This window comes from Tursiops truncatus, chromosome 2 (assembly GCF_011762595.2).
Source record: "Tursiops truncatus isolate mTurTru1 chromosome 2, mTurTru1.mat.Y, whole genome shotgun sequence".
NCBI lineage: Eukaryota > Metazoa > Chordata > Mammalia > Artiodactyla > Delphinidae > Tursiops > Tursiops truncatus.
Genome location: NC_047035.1, coordinates 131123098 through 131149339, shown reverse-complemented (window position 1 = coordinate 131149339; position 26242 = coordinate 131123098). Strand labels below are relative to the sequence as shown.

General features: G+C 39.3%; 1 protein-coding gene across 10 annotated transcripts in view; it reads left to right on the top strand.

Annotated features, from left to right (window-relative positions):
• MCTP2 (multiple C2 and transmembrane domain containing 2) overlaps nucleotides 1–26242 on the top strand; it is a 252690-nt gene that overhangs the window by 125217 nt on the left and 101231 nt on the right. For all 10 annotated transcript variants that reach the window (XM_019945844.2, XM_033852092.2, XM_019945842.3 and 7 more), the window contains 4 exons: nucleotides 7134–7320; nucleotides 10005–10098; nucleotides 23877–23979; nucleotides 25360–25462. In XM_019945844.2, coding sequence (XP_019801403.1) covers nucleotides 7134–7320; nucleotides 10005–10098; nucleotides 23877–23979; nucleotides 25360–25462 — 487 coding nt within the window. The remainder of the gene's footprint in view (nucleotides 1–7133; nucleotides 7321–10004; nucleotides 10099–23876; nucleotides 23980–25359; nucleotides 25463–26242) is intronic.

The window sequence follows — 26242 nt, the reverse complement described above, 5'->3', positions numbered from 1 at the left end:
ATTTTAAAGGATTTTTTTTTTTTTTTTGGGTATCCTTTTCCTTTTTCCTCTCCTAAGGTACAAAAGATAACAAAAGTATCTCTTGGGAGTTGGCTACACAGCATTACCCTGAGTGAACTTCCAGGTGGGGTGAGACCTACCCTAAAATACATACTTCTTGTCAGAGTTAAAAGAGAGATTGTGCTGGCATATGCGTATCACAGACCTGCTACTTACTGTTCCTTCTTATTTGAAAATGTTCACTTATTGTTTTCCTGTTCTTTGTTGTAATTCTAAGCCTCAGTTATTTTATCTCCCAACTGTTGGGAAATAACTTTTTGCATGAGAAGGGTCTTTGACAATGTTGAATGAGTCATAACTGTCCTCAGACCTGTCTCATATTTTGTGTTTGGATAACACCTTGATGCTAGTAATTTAAAGTTCTGCATGGCCTAAGAAAGTCCTCTGCCGGGCAGTTTGATATGAGGGAAGGAACACCAGCCTTTGAGTTGTACTTCCTGGGCTGGCTGGTAACCACGGTGTTTGCTAGCTGCGTGACCTTGGGCAGTGACTTTGTGGTTTTCTGTTTGTATAATGGCGTTTTCCACCAATTTGCAGGTCATCATGGCAATTGGCAACAATGTCTCTTGTTGGTAGCTATTATTATTCCTATTAATTTTGAGATTTTTTTTCTGGATGGTAACTATAGATCCCCACAACATTTGCAACTAAAATTGTGTCATTTAAGTAACTGAAACACTAGTTAAAATTCAGCATATTTTTGTTTCTTCAAAACAGGAGAGACATTTTTTTATATTTTTTGGTAGAAGTGATCAGTGACTGTCTTCCAGGACATGGTGGGAAGGACATTCGTTGACTGGAGATCTGAGCAGTGTCAATTAGCCTGAACAATACTGGGTTTTGTAGCTGTGGACAGAAAGCTGGAGTAGTGGTCAGTTATGTGAAGAGAAATCACGTTGGCATTGGTGGGTTGCTGGCTTGGTGATGGTTCAGGCATGGCCCACCCCCGCCTGGTAGCCAGCCTCCTCCAGGCTCTCCTGAGTCACGGGGAACTTTCTGAAATCCCTTCCACTGAGCCACAGGTAACTCCTGAGGAAGTCAGTGCTGGTAAGATGAAGGTGCTTGGGCAAACCCAACAGCCCTCCCAGACCAGGGTGCCTACTAATTCAGCTGTTTATTCATGGACCAAAATAATCCAGTCTTTTGAGTCCATCGGTGGTCTAGAGACAGAATTTTTAGGGAGGAGTAAGAAATAAAGCTAAATATAACCTGCCCCAACTTTTAAACAAAATGGCAAGAGTAGAAATACAGATTAACCCCCTTGTCAACCTGTGCCATTTCAACATGATCGTATCATTTTCTTAAAGTATATTTTACATTTCCCTGTGATTCCGGAGATTAATTTGTCACGGAATATTCTAGACTTAATTTAGTTTGGAAACTTAAGAATGAGAATGCACAAGTTCATTTTAACTGGGCTGCCTCAGAGCCAATCCTCAGCGCCACGCGGTGCCTCAGAAAGTGGCTCTGACGTGCTACCAGTTTACTGGTGACTGTGGTGCAGAGGGGAATCAGGGCTAGAGGATTTCTTTGGACAGTCTGCACCCCATGTCGCTGATCTGCTCTTACAGCCAGGCATGACGCAGCCACCATTTTCTTCCTGTTCACCGCCTTCCTTAGCCTCTGAGATGTACAGCTTTTAAAACTCTAGCACCCTTTTCTTCCCCTTGCATTTAAGTGAAAAGCTGACCAGTCTATAATATAAAGCATAGAATTATGGTAATGAATAAGAGGTTAAAAGCTATCATGGCAAGTGGAACTTAAGCAAGTTTGGCTGACTGATATGGTAAAATTATGTGTTGAATTAAAACATTAAAATGCGGTGGGATTAATGGAGAAAGACAGGAACAGGAGGTCAGAAACAACGCTAAATCAGCACATTAACTGCCTGTGGGCCAGAGGGGCTGGCTTTAATATATGCAGAGAAAAAAAAAAAGCTTGCAGAGGAAAAAAAGAAGTAATTTAGTCCTTGTTTCCTCCAGGTGAATAGAACAGCAGACTTCAATCTGGGAGGCACCTAGTACATATATTTATTTCCCCTTCTTTTTTTAGATAGGGGAGGAAATAGACACTACAGAATATTTAGTTGGTTAACAAAAAATAAAAAACACTGACTTTATAATTTGGAGTTTTTGACTTGGAATTTTATTTTGCCACTGGGATGCATTTGTCCGTTCGTTCATTTTATTCAACAAATGTAGAGCACGTCGTGTATCAGACATCCTGCCAAGTGCTGGGGGTTCAGAGGTGGATCCTGTCCTCAGGCACTAGGTTGTGGGCAGCGTCTTGGGGGCGGAAGGACAGCTTCCTGGAAGAAGAGAGTCTAAGCTGAGACCTGTAACATGAGTGGTGGTTAGCCTGATAAGGAGGAAGAACTTTCCAGGAAGATGGGACCACATGGACAAAGGCTTAGAGAGGAGGGAGAACACATTCTGAGAAACTGGAAAGGAACGAGAAGGGTGGGTGATGTCATGCGATCAAACTAGAGAGGAAGGCAGGAGTGAGGTCACAAAACCATCGGATTCCATGACCTGCAGATGAACAGCAGCAGCTCCTGGCTAGACACAGATGCATTAGTGCTCTGCTACTTTATGTTCCTAATGCAAAGCTTGTTATCGTAGTGGAGCTCTTTCGGACTGAATGGTCTAAGTTCTGACTTCGGAATGAGGATTTCTTGGTCACCTAAGGGCCAGCGTGTAGCACCTGCTGAACGATGGTCCAAACACGGTCACCCCCCTTGCCTGTGGAGTCACACATGATGCCACGGGAATAGACCTAATTTGCTAGTGCTCATTACTCATGTGTTTTACGTGGATGCCCTGAGCACGTGTTTTCCACATTGTTTCCTCAGATAGAAGAATAGTTTTATAAGTTTTATTGCTTTATCGGTTTTTGTTAACAAACGTGTCTTTAGATATGTTGGCCGGAGTCTCGTGGGCCATGGTGAGTTAAAATTTATTTTTTCTTTTAAATTATTCTTAGGTCAGTATTTCTTGATACCTTTATCAATGCGTTTGTACTGTCAGCTACCAACCTGGGAAAAAATTTTTAAATACTTCCATTGCTATAATTCACCACAGCTGAATGACTGGCATTTCTCCAGGTTAGGGGCCAGCAAACTAGGGCCCATGGGCCAAATGCAGATGGCTGCTTGTTTTTGAGTAAAGTTTTATTGGAAAACAGCCTTGTTCATTTGTGTACATTGTCTATTACTGCTTTCATGCTACAAGAAGAGAGCTGAGTAGTTGCAAGAGACCAGGTGGCCAACAAACTAAAAACATATTTACTGTCTTGCCCTTCACAGAAAAAATGGTCTTAGTTGCTATCACTTATTAATGTTGGTGTGGTTTTTAATGATCATTGGAACACTCATTATGAGAGCCCTTTAAACCACATATCTGAAAACTGAGGTTATTTTTCAAGCAAAATTTGCATCCATAGTAGTAAGCTCAGTTTTCATCAATGCTCATACAAGGCTGCCATTTGGGTAGAGCTTGGGAAGAAACTTAGGGGATACAAAATGGAAGAGAAAGAGAATATATAACAACACCTGTAAAATTCTGGAATCAATGAGTGAGCAAGTATTGTTTATAAGAATGAGAAGGAAGGGAGGAGGAGGTGTTTTGATTTGCCCAGGAAGCTGGGCTGGATCTCTTCTCCTAGGCATTCTTAGGGGCCAACCCTGCACTTTTCCCAGAACTGGTAACTAAACAGTTAACAGAAAACTTTGGGAAAGAACAGCAGATTCTGTAGTGCTTCAGTAGCAATGAGAAAAAATGAAGAGACTGACCAAATTATTTCGTACTTTCTCAGGGTAGAATCTGGTACCCTATAGAAAATTAAGGAAGCAGCCCAGAGTCTCCTTTCAAGATTTTTTATATTAAACATGTCTTTGATGAATATATTTCAGAATGATTATATCTTAAAGATTTTAGAGTATTTATCTTTACTTGAAACTAAAGAAAGCCATTTAGTTCATATGATACTTAACCTTTCTTTAGAAGATTCAATGAGTATTGTGGTAAAAGTATTCTGAAATTCTGGAAGAAAAGTCCTTAATTTTTTTTTTTTTTTCCTTCTACTGCTTTTGCTGATCATACAAGCTAGTTCCTAGCTTGGTGTTAATGTAAATATTTCTTCAGCCTCTGGCTAACCTCCCGAACATTCTGGTTCTCCTTCAGATGTGAGGATGAGCTGAAGCCATGGGGACTGAGGTTGAAACAGAGAAAAATGGGAGGCCTGGAGGAAAGGGTTTTGTATGAGATTCATTTCTTCTTACTCCCATCTTTCCTTCTGTCTTCCAGAATGTGAAAATGAATGGGGAAGCCAGGTGGATAGAGCAGTTCAGTTCTAGAAAGTCATCCTTAGAGCGGGCGGTTAACACTAGGGAGAAGGTAGCTTTACATTAATTCATAAAACTAAAGAAATCAGTGTTTTAAGAATCAATTAATTCATGTGATGGGGCAGGGACCCTAAGAAACTGGGTCATAATCTATGTGCAGAAGGATCAAGGTTTAATTTTGATTGGCCTGATGCCTATATATCAATTTAATTTGCTCTTTCAAGTCACTAAGAAAGTAAAAGTAAGTATTTGATTGAATTCACTCATTAGTTAACTGGGAATGTAGAATCCATTAAGTTTGTCCTGAAATCCCCCATCTGGTGTTTATGGGGCTCTTTTATCTAAAATAGGCAAGGCTATGTTTTGTGCAGGGTTTCTTTCTTCGTTATCGAAATAATCTTTAAAACTGGGATAGGTGGAAAAGTTTCACAGTGGGCAGAAATGACTGAAAAGTTTGTGAAAATGTGTAATTTCTGAGACAAAACTCAATATTTAGTTTGCATTTCATCTGAGATGTGATTCACACTTGTTTAAGTTAATAAACTGCTCTGTTCAAGTAAGCTGTGCCTTTGGACAGTCAGGAGGAGAGTGTGCAGAGTTACTGTAAATATGCTAATATTGCTCACAGTCTTTTTAGATGACTTTTTTAGAATTACTGTCAGATCCATTTTGAATTATCCAAGAAAAAAATTATTATTTCCTCATTATACATCATTTTTGACTCCCAAACATTATTTGCTCTCAGAGATCCTGTAACTTTTCCTTTGTTCAGAAGATAAATAAAACCACCACAACAACAGAAAGGTAAACTTCAAAGGACAAAACTGCCATTATTAATGATATTAAAATGAATGTGTCATAAATAGGTTATTGCTACTTTGGACTAATGGAGGTGACCACCAGAGAAAAGTCTTACAAATTCAGATCATTCGTCTTTCCGTAAGAAAGAGGTTTATTAAATGAAAGTGTATATAACAGTGGAAAATAATGCTTAGCAAAGTATTCCTAAGCAGATGAACTACTGCTATACTTGTTCAGAATTTGCGGGTACTTAGTTTTGTAGAAATGGCACAGTTAAAGCACTTGACATTTCTTTCTTTCCAAGCAAAATTAATTCCCCATTTACATACTTATGAAATATTTACTAACCCCTATTTTCACAGTAGTGAACTTTAACTTTGAAATATCCCTTATTGCACAGAAAAAAAAATTGTTTTGATTCAAATCATAGAGGGTTATTAAAAAAAATATATATATATATAAATGTGTTTCCAGTAGAAATACTTGATGAATTTATTACATGCAAAAGCTCTAATTGCCACCTCTTCTGGTAACTGGAATCGCTTTTGGTAATTAGGAAGTAAATACCCACATATATTTAATTTTATAGGTACATATCACTATTAAAATATTTTCTGTGGTAAAAGCTGGTATAGACCTTTAATATTGATGTTTTTTGGGGAAGGGATTGCAAGCTTTCTTTTAAATTTATTGAACTGGAACATTTTCCATATCCATGTGGCTCAAAATTGTCTTTGCTTTATATATAAAGTAAGTTTACCTATTTCCTATTATCTGCAAACTTACAAAGTCCATTGATGATTAAGGGTAAGAATCCATTCCTGTCAGACATTCTGAGGCCGTGCTTCCATTTTTAAATAATGTCTTGAATAGTCATCTTATTCAAAAACTAGAGATGGCAAATGAGAACGAAAAACACACACTACCCTCCCTCACTCCGCTCAGCCCTGCCTACCTCACCTACCTGCACATAAACAAAGCCAGTGTGGTCCAGGCAATCCCAGACTTTTCGTGTCAAAGCAAATAAATGGCTTAGCACCTCAGCGCCCCCCTTATGGGTGTTTGCTTCTGTATTTAAATGTGTTTGAGGTTTTCAACATCGCCAGAACATTGACTGTTAAGAGGCGGAAAACATGCAATTTATAGCAGATGGGTGCAGCCTTTTCTGGCAGTGCCGCCAAAATGGGATCCATCAGTAGCACTTCACGCTCCATTTGTCTAACAGAAACCCACCTGGGGAAATCCTGTGGAACTATGCCTATTAGGAAAACACCTTAACACATTTCTTTAAATAAAAACTGGCCAGTCGGCATTAATCTAGAAGAAAGTGGTTTCTCCATTAACCCTCTCCAGCTTGCAAAGCTCCTATCTTTTCTTCCTTTTTTTTTGAACCAATGTCTCTTATTCTCTTTGCCGGTAGAAGACCAGCCAAGAGCAGCCCAGAGCAGCCTTCTAGAGCCGGCATCCATAGTGTTGAAACTTTGAAACTGTTTTCTTCCTCGTTCTTGATCTCATCGTTTCTCTGCAGACCTTATTTGTCAAAGATCTGCTGCTTCTCAGGTTCATTTGCCACTTTCTCCACGCTGCCTTTTCTTTGTTTTTCCTTGATCACTTTCTCTCCTTCATTCAGGGTGTTAGGCTGGGATGGAGTGTTACCAGCCAGGGGAGCCCTTGCAACCTTCACTACTCAACCAGCCCATATATAAATGTGTTTCCAGTAGAAATACTTGATGAATTTATTACATGCAAAAGCTCTAATTGCCACCTCTTCTAGTAACTGGAATCGCTGGATTCTAGTAACTGGAATCGCCCATGCCCAGACAGTGTGAGGTTTCATGGGGAGGATGAAATGAAAATCAGGTGCTTTGGAGGTTCAGCAGCTGCCATGCGTTAATCTCTTTTCTGTCTCTGATTCCTGCAACTTCTCCAGGTGTAAAGTGGATATCTCAGCTCTCCCACTGAAGCAAGCCAACTGCCTGGAGCTGCCTCTGGAGAGCTGCCTGGGGACACTCTTGATGCTGGTCACCCTCACGCCCTGCGCGGGAGTCTCCGTCTCAGATCTGTGTGTGTGCCCCTTGGCAGATCCCAGCGAGAGAAAGCAGATCGCCCAGCGATTCGTGAGTGCTTTGCCTTGCTACACCCCCTCCTGACCCCCACACCCACCCCCACTTCTAAGTTGAAACAAAGTCTATGAATTGAAAAACTGCCTCCAAAGAGATCTTTGTCCAAAGTTTAATGGTATGTCTCCTAAAACAAGACATCAGCCCTAGAGGTTAATGCATTAGTGAGAAGGTGACAGTAGATTATAGAGTTTGCCTTCCTATTTTAAAAGCCAAAAAAAAGGTATTTGAGTTTTTAGTATCCTGGATCTCTTTGGAGAAAATTGAAATCCTCAAGGGGGCAAAAGTTTGTTTAGCATGTCTGTATATGTAAATAAGAATTTTATTTTATTTTTTTAATTTTTATTTTGGAATATAGTTGATTTGCAATGTTGTGTTAGTTTTAGGTGTACAGCTAAGTGATTCAGTTATACGTACACATATATCCATTCTTTTTCAGATTCTTTTCCCATATAGGTTACTACAGAATATTGAGTATAGTTCCCTGTGCTCTATAGTAGGTCCTTGTTGATTTTCTGTTTTATATATAGCAGTGTGTATATGTTAATCCCAAACTCCTAATTTATTTCTCCCCACCACGTTTTCCCTTTGGTAACCATAAGTTTGTTTTCCAAGTCTGTGAGTCTGTTTCTATTTTGTAAGTAAGTTCATTTGTATCATTTTTAGGAATTTTAATATAAGTTCACAAAAGCTGCTTTTTAAAAAACCAAATATTAATGTTTGCCATTGTTGTAGATACTTTTCTAGAACCTCTTAAGATCAAGTGAGAAAGCGCTTGTGTCTCATAAAGCAAAGCCAAGCCGTAGACAGGCATGAAAGAAAGACTTATTCCATACTACCCTGGATAAGAGCAGTTTGTGATTTTTGCCTAAGTAGTTGCAATTTGCTTAAAAGACCACTCAGCATTTTTAAATCAAATGCCTTTGTCCTTGTCATTATTTTTTGTGCTCTGGCTTTCTAGGTGTCTTTATTTGCATTCTCGTTTTATTCCATCTTCTTTGTGAATCAATACATTTATTTTATTGCCACACACACGAAAGGCATGTTTTAGGAAAGTGGCATGGAAGTGAAGCAAAGATGAATACCTATTTAATGGGAATATTATTCTCAGCATAAACTTTAGTGCCTCCAGACTCCTTCACTGTGCAGGCGTATTGATTAATTGAATAAACCTTTATCTTCAGGAGTACAAAGCCTAGTCACACATCTTAATGACAACACAAGATTCTGCATGCAAGGTAGATGTACTCTAAAGAAGTTTTGACAAAATCCACTTTTAATATTCTCTTTGATGACTTTAGTTAAGCAAGTGAAAATAAAACACTTCCCCAAACTTTCCCATGGATAAATTGCACAATTTACCAAATTCATGAGGAGTGTCATGCATTTATAAGGTGACATTAGGTAAGATCATAATGACTGCTTTGAATAATGTCTCAGGATTCGAGGGATACTCATTGAAAAGAGATTTTAAAAGCCAGTAATCAAAATAAAAATATCAATTTTTTTTTTTTTTTTTTAGCTAAGGAGCTGACCAGCATGCTAGAGGGAAAGATGCTGTGTTACAAGACACAAGTTCCGGACCCCTGGATTTGTTTTTTAGGTTTTAAGAATAGATAATCTTCAAAGGCATTTTGCCTCTAAATTATGAAAGTACTTTATCTCAGATGTTTCCATTTTAGCTTAAACACTAGTTTTTTTTCTGTTTGTTTTTTTTAAGATTGAAAATACTGTTTGAAGAAACAACTTCCAAAAGTTCTTAGGAATGGTGCTTCCTAAGGTTTACGTTAGGCAAACCTTAGCTATTATTAAGCTTTTGTTATTCTTTCCTGAAATGCCTAAATAACAAGGATTTTACTACCCTTCCATAAATCCCTGGGGTCCACTTATCACAGGTTTTTAGTTATCTAATGATGACGGAAATACTGTATCCAAAGGTTTGAAAGCAGCATCTTTTTCACCAAACGTGTTTTGGAGGCATGCAAAGAGCATTTATTTGCTTATCTCTTATCTCATGCACAATTTCTAAAGAAGGCAATGTGCATAGACATCTAAATATTTCTATACATGCTTAAGAATTATCAGTAGATATATTAGAGCTTTGGCACATGCAAACTAAAAATGAAAGTAAATGTGATTACAGAGCAGTACTAGATGCTCAGTCTCTAATGAGCTGGCTGTAACATGGACTAGAAAATTCATTCTATTTCCATCCCTACTCTCTTTCTGGTAGTAATAAGTATCTACGGAGGGTCCAAGTTTAGTCCTCTGATATCCATAAAGTTTGTTCTTACTAGGTCAGAATAATGTTGGCTTTTCAGTTGATTTAAAAGTTTCATTAAAGAGAAAGGGGGAAAAGAGAATGAATGTAGTTCTACACCCATTTTCCCGGTGGGATGTCTGTACTATCGCCAGGGGGTGATGTTAAAAGTAGATTGCATGTGCTTTGTAATTTGTTTATTTTGAAAGGGGAGTTAATTAATTCTCAGTCACTTTTAATCTGTTTGCTGCAAATGCCTAAGTTTCCTGTTGACTGATGCAATGCACATTGGAACTTTTCTTAGCATTGCATGAGAAAGATGATGATAAATCTAGAAGGTACTTCCTATAGGGACTTTTTGGCATTAAACAGTATATTAGAAAGCTATGTTCATTTGTGATCTACTTTTCTCCCCTCCCAGAGCTTACGGAACTCCCTGAAAAATATGAAGGACGTCGGCATTTTACAAGTGAAGGTTTTAAAGGCGGTAGATCTCTTAGCAGCAGATTTCTCAGGTATAGAAAATTTTCATCTTTTTATTCATTTTTATTTATTTCCTGCTTTGAAGTGATCCGGTGGCAGAGTGAAACGTTTTACTAAGTAGAAGCATGTACAGAGCAATCATACTCTTTCAGTCAGAGTCACAGAAGAAAAAAAGGTGCAGACAACAAGTTCTCTCACTTCACATTTTTCGCAAATTATCTTTTTCAAGTAATTTTCCTACGATTAGATAATGTGCTCGTCCATTTAGCTTTCAAAGATATTTGTGGATGATTCACGTCGTGACTTCTTTATTTGTTGAGTGTTTGGTCAAGCTTTTCTATAGGACCTCAGAAGGCAGATTTGACTTCTTGCAGCGCTGTGTGCAGACAGTGTTTTATTCTTCACAGGGTACAGTACATGGGTCCTAAATCTGGCTGGCTGGCACTTCTCTGTAACAGTAGCCAAGGTCTTGGCCATGGAACCACTTTGCCATTGCCATTGTTATATACAAAATTTCTCTCGGTGCTTCACTACTTGGAACTTATAGACAGAGGCTTGAACTGACATGCTTTGTGCTGAATTATGCTTGACTATGGAGGAGGGTAATCCAAACGTTCCAGTGTCTGATCAGAGGACGCCTCTCCACTCATTGCCGAATTACCCCCTTGTACTGACTAACAATTTAAGCACCTATATGACAGATGCTATTTACCAAGTAAATTGATGAATATGAAGACTATTACACAACATGGATCTATCTGTTAATGCAGTGGTGCATTTTTGTTGTTGTTGTTATATCAATTTTAGAATGTGGTCTACTCTATATTTGTGTAACCTCTGAACTTCTGAGTTTGAGGTAGCTCAAACTCTGGAAAAGAGAATGTTAATTAGAAGCACTTTATATTACAAAAATGATGGGATATATGAACTTAGTTTAAAACAATAGAGTTCTCCTCAACCTCCTTCAAAAAATGAACCAGTGGAAATCACTACTCTATAAGCCCCCCAAATAAGGTGATCTCAACTTTAAGGAAATGCCTAGTGAGAATATCCAAAAATGCTTTTTCAGCCAATATGAATATATAAATTCTCAGGGTTGTGGATGAAATACTTCAGTAATGACTTGTAATATTCATCAGTTTACTTGCAAATGTTTATATAGTCTTAGATTGATTTAGAAATTTTCCTTCTGAAACTTACAGTTTATGAAAATGCTTAATTCAGACGTTTCATGTGCCTTTGACAGTAGTTTTTTCATCACTGAAGCACAGGTAGAGTTATCGACCAGTTTTCCAGAGCAAATTGTGTTTTACTTCCATCTCAGTGTTTAGATACAACACTGTTTGAATCTGTGATTGTTGATGTCTCAGGCGCCAAGAACTCATTTATGCTTTCAAGCAGTATTTTCAAATATTCTTTCTGTAGCTGTGTATTTTGTGTTCGCCAGGAACTAATTGAAATGCATTAAACGTTTTTTTAAAAGGCTTGTGTACAACTACATCCATATGTGGAAATACTTTTTAAAAACTTACCTTAGTTTATGCTTCCTATCAGGTGACTTCCATAAAGCACCCCCAAAACTAGTATTGATGGAGGTTGTTTCAGGCCAATGTGAGTTCTCCAAAGAGTACTTTGACTATTAAAGTGTATCGGAGAGAAACCTGGAAAATGGAAGTTTTTTATAAAGATCAGATGATAAGGCAAAACCCACTTTTCAGGAGAATAATTTTGGGGCAAAATGCTACCATTTTGTCATTTTCTTTATCTTCAAGATATTCAGTAGATAGTTTTGGAGTGGATGAAGGTGGTGAGTACCTGAGGATTCCATGAACAAAAAGCAGTGGTTAGAAGCCAAATAATGCTAAGCGATTTAGCTAAATGCCCTGGTGTTTTACTATATCTGTATTATTTATGAGAAAATCATCACTCTTCTGAATTGAAACAAAGATCCTTGTCATTAGCTAAGCATGTCTTTAGACCATATTGATCTTTATTCTTAGAATCAAATTTCACAGTCTAATGTTCTTTATAGGTTGGTAGCCTCATCCAGTCTCTTCCAAACCAAGGTGTTGCTTTAGGGCAACAAAGTGGACCTAGTCCAGAGAGTTGTAAAATAACTTTTCTATGTGAAAAAAGAAGTGGATTCAGGTTGCTGTGAGGTAGCAGTAGAGATGTAATTAATGCCTCCGAGATGTTAGCGATCATATCATATAGTGGCGACTCATACATTATTACTGTTATTATTGTTACCAATTCACTTGATTATGCAGAAAAAAAAATGCCAGCTTCACTTGATCATGGATCAGAAGAGGTACTCATCATTGCCAGTGCCGGAAACATTTAAAGAATAACTATTTATACCCAGCATTTTCCAGTCAGCCTTGCCTTATAACTGAGTGTTTCATTGCACTTGCTCAGGGAACAAAGTATTCACTCCTGCAAATTAAAAAGAACTGCATTTACTCTGAATAACCAGGCACATTCTCAAAGAATGGTGGTCGTTTTAGACAGTGCAAAAGGGAACATTCCAACATCCCTACTTTTTTTCATGATAGTTTTGTGGGGTTTTTTTTTTCTGTAATTGTTTGTTTCTTGAAAACAATACCAAATAACCATAATAACTGATGCTTCAACTTAGATTCAGGGACTCTGATAAAACAAAAGTCCATGGGAGCAGATCTTGGCAGTGGTCCATATGGAGGTGAAGGTTACGGTTTGCAGAGTGCAGGGACCTTTTGTCCTAGAGGAGAAATGAAAGCACTTGGCAGCCCTGCGATCAGTGGTTTGCCAGTTTTAAAGTTATCTATATATTTGCAAGTAGCAATTAGAAAAAGAAAATATCAGTCACTTATGCTAATCGGATCAAAGTTAGGTGGATATTCCTCATGAGTGGTTATTGATGTTATGATTATGTAGCTGTAAAAATAAATTAAACTTGGGGGACATTGAATCCTCATTACTTTGCTAGTACTTTAGAATATTGGAATAATATATATCATATATATAGATTATATATATATACAGGCACTAAGGTGAACTTCTTTGTAATTAAAAATTTAACTTTTTTTTTTTTTTTTTTTGCGGTACACGGGCCTCTCACCGCCGTGGCCTCTCCCGTTGCGGAGCAGAGGCTCCGGACGCGCAGGCTCAGCGGCCATGGCCCACGGGCCCAGCCGCTCCGGGGCATGTGGGATCCTCCTGGACCGGGGCATGAACCCACGTCCCCTGCATCGGCAGGCGGGCTCCCAACCACTGTGCCACCAGGGAAGCCCTTAACTTTTTTATATAAAGAAAACAATTAGTGTAGCTTTCCAAATGTTATAAGATATTAATAACCTAAATCTAGATATGTTACCAATATTAAGATATTTATAAAAGATAAAGGCTTCAGTGTTCTAGTGTGTAGAAAAGACAATTTATTATTTTTGAAACTAATTCATTCTTTTCTAAATATGCTATTTTATTGTGTGATTGAACCTACCCTAGAATTAATAAATTTAAATTTATATATAGCTTGGCATTTTTGTGTGTGTATCTGACATTTGTTTGTATATAAGTGAGAAGACTTTTTATTTTAAAGAATCGGAGGTAATTAACTTCTCTTGCAGTCTAAAATTGGTGAAAGATATTTTAATGTTCTCTACAGCCAATATGAGATATGGATAGCCATACACAGTTATTCTAATAGAAAAGCCTGTCAGATATTTTTATTAAAGCATTTGTCTCACAAACACCTTGTGTCCAATGTAACCTAAAATTTTTAAGTAATAGGTTATCCTGCCTGATGTCAGTTCTTCTGTAGTAAACAAGGCCATAGCCTTGATTCACAAAACAGATGATAAATTGTACTTTGAAACTCAAGGTGAGCACAGCTGTTGGTAATGTTTAATGAGCGCAACATACTTCACTCAGCTGCCGCTAGTCTTAGAACTCAGCTGTTTTGAGAAGAAAGCAATAAAAACCAAACAAAAACAATGCAGAGTTTGTTTCATAGGCTATAAAAAGGTAATCAAGTAGATAATAGGTAAACAGAAAAATAGGGAACTGAAATATTTTCTGATCAGAATTGTATTTCAGTACAAATGGCAATGCTTATCTTACCTATTGGGAGATCCACCAGTGAAGAGTAGGAAAGTATTTACTGTGTTCAGTGCATACACGGAGAAATGTTCTGGATAGCCTTGTTATAATTGATAGAATATTGTGGGGAAGCTTCCAGAATTGTACGATGGAGGGGCTCCTTCCGTGTATCAGTACTGAAACCATCACGGCCTCTATTTGCATAACGCACCTGCCAAAATTCAGCACTTAGTCAGTGATCCTTCTCTTATATTCTTAGAATCAAAGTGTGGGTTTCACACATCTTCCTCCCTACTAATTAAGCTTTCTGTATATTAATTTTGTTCTAAAAGAGTTCTTATATATTAACACCCTTCTCCTTAACGAATCTTCCAGTGGCAGGATGGGTTATTCTTTAGTCTTTGTCCAATTTATTCCTCCACCGTGTTAACACCACCAAGATGACCCTAGCCATTAAGTATTCTGACATAAAATAGGGGCGATAGACGCTTAGGAGAGTTTTCTTTACCTCGTCATGCCAGCAGTGGCAAAAGAGCAAGGAGAACAGCATTGCAAGCCCACCTCCATATAGGATGATAGTAAGTGTTCTAACAACATAGCATAATAGGGTGTGGGTCTCAACAGCCCTTCTTTTGGTATAGCACAATCCCATCTTAATTTTTCATGTTCCTGTCATAATACGCTGTATGTCATGATGAGAAGCTGGGGAATTATCAGGAGGCAACGAAGGAACAAAACTGGAAATAACCATCTTTCCTCACAATTTGGAGTTACTGTTCTCCAGGGGTCTTTTTTATCATTGCGATTTTTTGTTACTTTTTGCCATACAAAACCCACCCATAAAACACAAAAATTTTCCAAATATATCTGGATTTTTTTGACTTCTTGGCTGTAAGATTGTCACTTGGACCCTTTCTCTGTTTCCAATGTGAGTAAAACAACTACCAAGTTAACAGAATCTTGTAATTAGAGAATCTTTATCAGAGGAATGGAAAAGACTATGTTTTCAAACAAAAAATATGGGTTATGGGGAAGTAGTCATGTGATAAATAAGCATGTCAGGAGCCATAACAGTGCCTGATCCAGGAGAACAAAGACATTTAATTCAAGAACTCCATACTTCTTTTCAGGGAGCCCAGTGTAGTTTTCCAAATGCTTTTTGAGTTTGTCTTAATTTAAGAAAAGTCACCTTGGTGGGTAGATCTAGTGATCTACAAGAAATGTTCATTGAGCATCTACTACAGATCTGACACACCTACCTGTAGGGAGCTTGTGATCACTTCACTCTTCCTTCTCTAGGGGGCAGTGAGTATCATTGATGTGGATGAGGACCTTGCTCAAAATTGGGTGGCATTTTTAGTTGAGTGGTTCCTTGGCAATGCCATTAGGAGGAGCTCTCTGTTCCACACGCAGGATTGCTCTCCCATGACTGGTAAAGTTCTCCATTCATTCATTAAGTACACGATCCCTTTCCAAGAGACTGAAACTCATGCTTTGGGTAAATTAATCTTCAGCTCAATAATTTATTCACTGAAAATGAAAATTATTCCCCATTTTATTTGCTCTTTATTTTTATGGTAGCTGCCTTTCATTTTAATCCCCATGTATTATGGTATAGAAGATGTATAGAAACAGATGTGTACCAGCCTTGGGTCCACTTAAGCCTCCAGCTTCTCATGGGTATTTTGAGAGTTAAATTAAAACCTAAATGAGCATACCTGACACATATTACATGCTCAATAAATGCTATTCCCATTCTTTATTAAATTTATTTTTTTAGAGTAGAGTTGACCTGGGGAATTTCACAGGTTATTGTCTTCTTGGTATTTTGTTTATGATTTCTCTAATTTTAAATAATGTTGGAAATATCAGCATTGCTAATCACTTTTAGCTTCTCAACCACTTTTAGAAATCTATAGTTACCACTCTATGATGTTTGTTTCTTTTTGTTTCTGTTTCTATTGCCTGATAAAAGTGAAGGAAAAACATGCTTCATGGTAGGAAAATTCTCTTACTTAAACCAGTTTAGTGCTTGTATTCACATTTTGATAATATGGATAATAGTTTTATCGATATAAAATGCTTTTATGAGCTCAATTTTTTGTTGTATATAAAAGTGCTGTTTTGAGAAACTGTTGACCAAAATACTGCAGTTAGATACCATATTATAGTGTAGAGATATTCCAGCCATATGCTGTAATACTGACGTTTGAGTAGTTTCTGTAAATTATAACACTAGCTTTGTTTTCTGTTGTTTTGGGTTTTATTGAAACATAAGACTGCTTGTATCAAAAGAGAAATAAAATAGTCCTATGGTTGTTGTTCATTGGGAATTTTAAGTCACATGTCCATTTTCTAGTTTGTTTTCATTGTCTGCTGTTTGAAGCTATATTCATAGCAATATGTCCCCTCTTAAAGATGCCCCCTTTTCAAAGGGTTGACTGTAATTGAATTTCTAGGAAGCTCAACCATAGTTATTCAGTGCTCTTAATTTTCATGAGAACCTCAGGGCTAGATGAGCCCAAGTCAAGAACAACTTTTTAAAAACACGTAAAAAACGATACAAATCTGCCCCGGCAGGCCATCTGCTTTAGCGGTCAGCCAAGAACATGAACTCTAGTTGATGTAAAGTTTGGGAGTTTATCGAAGACTTAGCAGTTTGTAGCTTACCTGGTACCTTGTGAGTGAATGAGTTCAGTTCATTGATTAACAACTGATCTTACTGGCTGGCTTCTTAGTACGCTCTTCATTTACTCAGCCAGTATACCTCCTCTGTGTGTGAGCCTGTGGTGGGTCCTGGTGACATGGTGGGGGAGAGGAATTGGTCCCTGCCTTCACATGGAATGACTGCTAACCCAGTGGCATCTAATGACAATGATACCGTCAAGGTCAAGAACAGGCGTCCAGGTTCATTAAAGGGACACCTGACTGGTGTTCCTGCAGGAAGTGATGTTTTAGCTGAGGTGTCAGGGATAAGGAGGGATTAGCACAGTAGAGCTGAAGGAAAAGAAGTTTTCAAATGAGGGAACAGCATGTTCCAAAGCCTGCAGGGCTTTCCCAAGACATGCAGAAAAGCAAGTGAAACTGGAGAACAGAGCAAGGAGACCCTTAGGGGCAAGGAGGCTATTGTTATTAGGCGGGACCGGATTATATAGGAACATGGGGTCCAGGTGAAGAAATTAGAGACATTTTTAAGTAGGGAACTGATATGATCCGATATGAACTTAAATACAAGTTTATTCTGGTGGCTGCAAAGAGCAGGGATTTGGGGAGTGCAAGACTGAAAATGGGGAGATGTTAGGCAGATTCAGTGGATGATGGTGCTTTATGGAGCTTGAGCGGTGACAGGGGAATGGAATTAGGAGAAGGAAAAATTCTCATGTCATCAGTTGTTTGTGCTAGAATATTATTACGACATCAGAAATGTAGTTAAAAAACATTTCAGCAATAGTGGCCTCTTCCTTTGCAGACCTCACAGTCCTAAGTGAGACCGGTCTGTCCCCAGCTCTGGATGTCTGCCGCGGTGAAGCGATCCGTCCTCATCTGCAGGATGCCACCGAGGCCATTGTTTGGATTAAAGTTGCTTGCAACCCACTCGGGAAGGCAGGAGATACTTGGAAGTTAGGTCCAGAAGGAATAGAGATCAGTGTTTTCTCTTTCTTTAAAATCCGTCTCACAGCCCAGCACAGTACTTTCCACATTTTAGGAAACCATAAATTATTTGTTGAAGGGAGGAGCAGGTACATCATACGGTGTGGCATTATGATGCCCAAACTAATGATCATAGGAGACTGAGTGGGGAGCTCCCTGGAGTTTAAGGTGGCAGAGAAAGTTCCATGCTGATGATGCATCTTGAACTAGGCCTCGGAGGTTAGTTGGTCCTGTTTTTTTTTGTTTGTTTTTTTTTGTTTTGGAGAGGAGCAGGGCTTGAAAGAGCATTGCAGGGAGAAGCCATTCCACACGCAGAGTTAGGAAGCATGACTGAGCCCTGTACCTCTGTGTGCTGGTCAGGGGTGGGGCACAGACACGCCAACTTGATAAAGGTTAGGAAATAGGAGATAGATCAGGATGGATGGTGTGGGATAAGTTGTCAGAGAACACAGATTTTCAGGATGGACACTAGAATTGGCTCCAATATGCAAAAGTAAGGTTTATCAACAGACGGTTGGGGGCAAGAATTGAAGGGAGAGATTTTGGAAATGAAGTCTGGAGTGGCTGTTGTCCCCACTCCCACATCCGCCCCTAGCCTGAGCTATAATGCTCCACAGTTAGCTTCAGGAATTACTTTCCTCTAGAAAGTCTCACCCGTTGTGTTGACAGTCTTTGGTGGCTCCTGGCTGCTTGATAAGTAAAAAGAAATAAAATTTTTAAAAACGGCACCAGTCATGGCCTTCCAGGCTTCCAGCCAGTCTCTTCCTTTATCCACCCATATCTTATATTTCCTGATCACCACTCTTTAGCTGTATATATGCATATATATGTATCTATATCTGTATCTGTCTATCTATTATCTATCTATCCATCTACTTAATGAATGTTAAGGCTCCGATCTGTCCCTATCTCCTCAGCAAGGACCTACCCATTTCTTTTAACCGAATCAGTCTCCTCCTAAACCTTGCTTAGAATTCACTGTGAAATCTTTCTGGACTTTAACCAACCAACTTAAATGTCTCTGAACTTTAGTTTCCTCGTCTGCAAAATGGCACAGACATACCTTACCTCATAGAATGGACGTGAAGATTAAAGGAGAACCTGCATGAAGCATCGTTTTTTGCACAGAGTGGGAGGAGCCTGGCTCTCTCCAGCCAATACCCATCAGCAGAGCCCAAAGTCCCCTGCTGCCTTCTGTCACTGGGCCAGGACACTCTTCACAAGGCATGAGAGGGGCACGCATACCTTGGTTGTGCCTGCAATGGGCCCCTTCAATGAAATACAGGGCTAAATACAGAACAGAGATGTACAGGTGTGCAGTGGAAAAGGGGCAAGGAAAATATACAGTTGGAGATCACAGAGGGGAACAGCTTAGCCCTCTGGCAGAGGGTGTGAGCGAAGTTTTCACTGGAAAGGTGACATTTGCTGAAAAGCATAATTATTATGAGAGTTCCTTGAAGGTAATGACTTGGTGGTCTGTGTACATTGGGGCCGGCCTGGTTCAGTGCCAAGAGCAGAATGGGCGCTTAATAAATATTTGTTGGATGAATGATTTGACCTCTAAAATACTTTTATTGCTTGTCATTCAACTTCTGTAACTAATATAAAGGTAAAATTATTTAAGCGAGGAACCTCCACTTGCCATTCAAGGAATACAAATGAATTTTAACGTGCTGTTCAAAAATAGCAAAGAGCAAAAAAATAGCAAAGAGCTATTGAGAGCAAGGCGCTGAAACACCACCCCACTGTGAATCGGAATCACCAGTGGTGTAGCCGTGTCAAGGTGACACGGCATCTGGATGTAGAAGAGGTCATCTAGATGTTTTACCTGTAAAAACAGGTGGAGCAAAGAGCAAAAGTGCAGACCCAAGTGTATATATGTCACTTTGTCTGGTACTGTTTGCTTGGCACTCTTGGGAAACATTTGTGATGGGAGATCGTTTTATCACGATTGAATAAAAATACTCATTATTTAAATTTTTTTTGAAAGTCCCTGTCTATCTGGAATCTTTGAAGGGCAAGAAATCAATCCTAAAGTGTATATACATTACTCTATAAATGTGTTAATGTCTTCGCTTCTTCTTCCTCCTCTCTGCCTGTTTATACTGTAATATTAATAAATGCAGCATTTTAATGAGCTTTGACGGAATTATCTTCAGAGAGTCGGCGCAGTGTGTTCCTTGGAGACACACAACTGAAGTTCCCAGTTCCTGGAAGGAAGGCTGTTCCTTATTAGCTGGGATAGCGGAAGAGTGTGCTGGAGAGGGGTGGGGTAGGCAGGGCTCAGCCCACCTGTGCAGGCACAGGCCCGGACCCTCTCCACGTTCCTGTGGAGGAGCCCCCGGGCTTTCATTACAAGTGTCAGACGGTCCCCCCCGAGCAAGTGCTGGTGGGATGGCATGTCAGTGTCTCTGGAGGAGCAGCCCTGACACCTCCCAACAGTCTGACAAACGGTTAAGTAGTGGTTTCATCTTGGGTTGAGGATGAGAACATGTGTGTTCTTTCATGTTCATGTTCTTTTCATGTTACTCGAGAGATGTCATGACCTTTTGCACTGTCACCCAACCCCTACCCTGTGCCCCGTGAAACACAGTCCCAGATGTACACTGCCTTTTTAAAAAAATTGAAGTGTAGTGAATATAGTGTTGAGTTAATTTCAAGCGCACAGCGGAGTGATTCAGTTATACACACATGAATCAGATTCTTTTCCGTTATAGGTTATTATGAGCTATGGAATATAGTTCCTGTGCTATCCAGTAGGTCCCTGTTGTTTATCTGTTTTATATAGTAGTGTGTTAATCCCAACTTTAGAATTTATCTCCCCACCTCCATCCCCTTTGGTAACCGTGTAAGTAACCGAAGTTTTCTATGTCGGTGAGTCTATTTATATGTGGCAAATAAGTTCATTTGTATCCAATTCTTTTGAACGAGCTTTACAACAAATGCTAAAGGAATTTATCTAGGCAGAAAAGAAAAGGCCACAACTAGAAACAAAATTACAAAATGTATCCTTTTTTTTTTTAGATTCCGTAAGTAAGTGATATCATGTGATATTTGTCTTTCTCTGTCTGACTCAGTTCACTTAGTATGATAATCTCTAGGTCCATCCATGTTGCTGCAAATGGCATTTTTTCACTTTTTGATGACTGAGTAAAATGTCTTAAAGAAGCAAGACTCTTTACAGATGCAGATGGATTTGTGTGTGTGTTTGATTTGGGCTGCCCAACATCTGAAACCCCTTCTAGGTTTGGGGTGCTTCTCATCGAATGTTTTGGGGAAGGGCTCAGAGCCACTTTCATGTGGTGGAAAGCCAATATGTACTCCCTTTCTGAGCCCTGGAAGTTAGGGCACGAGGATTTGCTAGGCAGGGGCGATCCCTTTACATCTACATCAAGTGAGGCAAAGAAGCGGGAGTGGAGAATTCATATTAGAAGCAGCTACATTTAGGGGCTGGGGTCGGAAGTGTCGGTGGGGCCAGTTTTCCTGGGAAGCAGAGGCCATGCCAGACTTTTCCTGGGGTGAGAGATTGACTGAGATTCTGTGCCTCAGCATTCTTTGGTCTCCAGTGATTTTTCCAGCCTGATTCTCCAATCTGTGGTCTGATCCTGAGAGCTGCTTGCTATTATTTTAATAAATTCCTTTTCTGCTAAATTTAGACAGGGATCATTTCCATTATTTGTAAGTGACGACCCCAACACATTCATCTGTGTCCATGGCTCGATCACTGTCTGCTGGCCACTGAGATAATAGCCTTGACTTAAAAGCTTTGGCCAGGCATCTAAGTGTCCAGGCCACTAGTCAGCTGAATGGAATCTCCTGTTTAACACTGACTCTTAGCCATGCAGCTGCTCTTCTTTTCTTCCTTTTTTGAAATATCATCTTCATGCTGGCTCCTGCACATGTGTCTCTCTAATGACTTGCAGTACTTCAGAGCTCCCGGTTATTAAGTGAATTAGATGTAGGTTCAGTGACCTGAATGGTAGGCCAGTAGGTCAAGTGGCCTGAGCACTGTCTGAGTTAGGCCCTGGTCTGGGATTCCTTGGCCATTTGTTGGAGGCATGTCTGTCCTTTTGCTCCCAATTAATTTAGTACACACCACTTTGTAAAGTGCCAGTGTGCGCAGAGGTAGGCCGTGTGTTCATGTCCTGCGAACGTTAAAGACCCTGACGGTTTCAACTCTGGATCCCTCTGCCAATCCCAACAGAAGGGGAGAGACTTCTTATGCGGTAGCTTTCTGTGTGCCCCTTTGGATTCAGGATTTTTTAATCTTTTTTTTTTTTTCTTTTGGAGGCTGTGTGAGGTAGGGTGGAAGAAGAGGAGGTGAGATGGGAGAAGTAAAGGTTAAGCTTCATTATCTTTTAAGATAAAAACTTTGAACTTAACCTGATGAAATTAGACTTCTACATGTGTCTGAGCACCAAAAATGTCCCATGTGTATTCTCACCATTTACTAAATATATAAGATCATATGTGTGTGTGGCCACTCACTCCAGAGCAGAGTTTTAACTCCTAAACAGCCATGGTTACACTTTTTCTCATTTCTCTTATCACCTCGTAGAAACATGTAAGTTATCATAGACTTCCAGTTGTAGACGAGTAATTATATCCATTCAGGGCCTTCCCTGGTGGTCCAGTGGTAAAGAAGCCGCCTTCCAATACAGGGGATGTGGGTTCGATCCCTGGTCGGGGAACTAGGATCCCACATGCCGCGAGGCAACTAAGCCCGCGCGCCACAACTACTGAGCTCGGGTGGCTCAACGAGAGAGCCCGTGTGCTGCAAACTATAGAGCCCGTGCACTCTGGAGCCTGAGTGCCACAACTAGAGGGAGAAAACCCGCACACCACAACTAGAGAGAAGCCCGCGGGCCACAGCAAAGAGCCTGTGCGCCGTGACTAGAGGGAGAAAACCCGCACACCGCAACTAGAGAGAAGCCCGCGTGCCACAGCGAAGAGCCTGCGTGCCGCAACAGAAGATCCCGCATGCCTCAACGAAGACCCCGCGTGCCGCAGCTAAGACACAATGTGGCCAAAACAAGAAAAAAAAATTATATTGGCTCAAAGAGAATTTAGGAAGGAAAGAGAGATGTGCTTCTGTTTTGAAACAAAACACAAACTTGGACTCTCTAACATGCCACATTGACACCTGCTCTTGTGAAACCAGTGTTGCCATTGCTCTCAAGGCTGCATCTGGGTTGTGTGTCAGTCCCAGTCCAATAAGTGTGCTGACACCTATATGTCTGTCCACCTCCCCAATTCCCACACAGGGCTTACACGGCTTGCTAAAAAGAGAGGCTCACGTTCAATCTTTTGACAAGCACAATTTTTTTTTTAATTGAAGTGTAGTTGATTTACAGTGCTGTGTTAATTTCTGCTGTACAGCAAAGTGATGGTTATACATATATATATATACACATTCTTTTTCATATTCTTTTTCATTATGGTTTATCACAGGGTATTGAATATACAGTAGGACTTTGTTGTTTATCCATTCTATATCTAATAGTTTGCATCTGCTAACCCCAAACTCCCAATCCATCCCTCCCTCACATCCCCTCCCCCTTGGCAACCACAAGTCTGTTCTCTATCAGCAAGCCCAATTTTATTGTTAAAATATGTGGAATCTAAAAAATGATACAAATGAACTTATTTACAAAACAGAAACAGACTCATAGATTTAGAAAACAAATTTACAGTTACCAAAGGGGAAAGGTGGGGTGAGGGATAAATTAGGAGTTTGGGATTAACATATACACACTACTATACATAAAATATACAATCAACAAGGACCTACTGTATAGTACAGGGAACTCTACTCAGTATTCTGTCATAACCTAAATGGGAAAAGAATCAGAAAAAGAATAGATATAGGTATATGTATAACTGAATCACTTTGCTGTACACCTGAAACTAACAGCATTGTAAATCAACTATACTGCAATATAAAATAAAAAATAATAATAATAATTGGAAAAAAAGTGCATGACTTTTGTTCACTTTGCCTCTGTCACTTTTGAGATTCACTTGCCTCTGACCAAGGAGATTCCTTTGTCTCTGACCCACGTCTGTGTTCTCTTTGCAGGGAAGAGCGATCCCTTTTGCTTGTTGGAGTTGGGAAATGACCGACTTCAGACACATACCATTTACAAAAACCTCAACCCTGAGTGGAACAAAGTTTTTACATTGTAAGTACTTTAGCCCCTGGAATATCAAAGAGCAGCTTTAACTCAGAGACCAATTATCCCTGATATGTTTGGGGCAGTCTGGGGCTCTTGAGTGGAACTTTCTGTCCATTTTTATGGGCAAAGAGTGAGTTTATTGTTTTTCTTTTTCTGAAAACCTTTTATGCTTTCATTTTATAGAGTATAGTGTTAATAATAGAAGAGACCATTTGGAACTGCAAGGGAGTGTTATAGGAGAGGCATTTGTAAAGTAGCTCTTTTAGTGACTAAATTAATCTGTGAGTAGAAGGAAGCTTCCATAAATCCAGACCACTTCATTCCTGGGTTAAAGGAAATTACAAATGTAGACCTGTCTTTAATTCAAGGAGCTTATATGGTACAACATTATTTTAATATCTGAAGGCTTGTATTCTGCCAGAGTCTTTTGGAACATATAGATTATCTGCAATTCCTCAAGGACTCCCAAAGTCCCCTTATATTCCAGATTCTCTGAATGACCTGCTCCGTAGTGATGTTCACTTTTCAGACTCAGGCATTTAGGAGGCTGGGTATATTCCTAGTTTGCTTTAGATTCCAAGGCGTCTGGCCATCAAAGGGGAGTCCCCTTTTTGAATTTGGGTGAAATGGTGGTACCCTGGCCTCACAACACTGAAAAAATGCTCTGTCTGTGCTTATAACTGAAAGAATATAGTTCGTATTGAATGGAATTGGTGGTTCCCAAGCAGAAACTTCCCAAGGATCTATGAGAAGAGGATTAACTGTGCTAAGCAGGTTTGCAAATTGCCATATGCAAGTCTCTGGTTTGGTCAACACCCTGCCAATGACCATGGCTCCGTGTTTCATCGTAGCCAATGTCTGGCTTCCGGTCAACGTAAAAACTGTTTATAAGTATGTAAATATGCATGAGACTTTTAGTACTCTGTGTTTCAACAATAGGATGCTTTCTAGGGATCTCGGCAAACAGTGATTTTGACCTTTTTTTTTTTTTTTTTTTGGGAATTCTTCATTAGTTTAAAGTAAAGTAAATCTGATTTTTGTTCTTCTCATTTGGAAGCTACTTTGAAATCAGTGTCCTCCTTATTCTGTCCCCTGTTCTCTTTCTTTATCCTGTTTCTTTAACAGTTCTGCCCTTGAGGACACATATACATGGAAAATGTCATAGTAAAAAAGTTGACTTTTTTTTCCATATGGATGTCTGAATCTTCTCTGATGGAAGGTTTGGGAATAGTCAGTTTGATTTAATTTTTGGAATTTAATTAAATGGTACTTTTATACTCTGAGGACATACAGATTTAATTAGTGAAACCGTGTTTTCAGATCTTCATGGAACAGACTTCACTTTTGTGTTTTTGTATCTAACGCATGGTGTGTTTCTTGTTTCAGTCCCGTTAAAGATATTCATGATGTTTTGGAAGTGACTGTGTTTGATGAAGATGGAGATAAACCCCCTGATTTTCTTGGGAAAGTTGCCATTCCCTTGCTGTCTGTAAGTTACCTTCGTTAATATACAGTGTGTGAGTCATTTTACAGTTGACAAGTTTCTATGGTCTAGAGTTGCTTTATCTTTGTCAATCTGGGGGCGGGGGGGGGAATCCTCCCAGCTATAGCAGGAAACAGCTGTTTTATTCCTTATCCTTCTCCAGTATTTTCAGTAGTTTCAGATGTAAAGTCACATAATTTTCTCTGTGTGTCAATTGCGTATTGATTTAACCAACCAAAACATTTTGACCGGTCTTTCAATCCACACTCAGTCTTTCCATCTTAAGATAGGAGTTTCTCTTTTGTTTCAGGGAATACATATCTATGACTGATTTTCCATTGGTGAATGAAAAACATCCATGTTTTTCTTCATTGCTTCCTTACTGCCCATTTCTTCAAAGATTACTTGCTGGTAACTGCATAGTTGTTCTCAATTCCACTAAAGACCATTTTCTCAAAAATTCTGTTTGTCTTTTTAGTAGTCCCGTTTGTTTTCAGTCTCCAAAAGTGCTTTGTGGGAGAAAGCAGAGAGCCTCTCTTGGAAAAAGAGTGCTGTTTTGGTAGTCCCCTTAAAAGGTAATGTGTCAGAGTGAGCTTAGAGCTGAATGAAAATAAAATACCCTATAAAATTCAGAGCATCATATAATGTCTTTACATGGGCAAAGGTAGAAAGCTGGGATCTGAATTCACCTATTAATTGGGCATTTATGTTTATGCCAAATGTACTCTTCTAGAGGAGAAAATTTCAGTTTTTCATCCAACCATTCATACAATGTGTGGTAGAGTT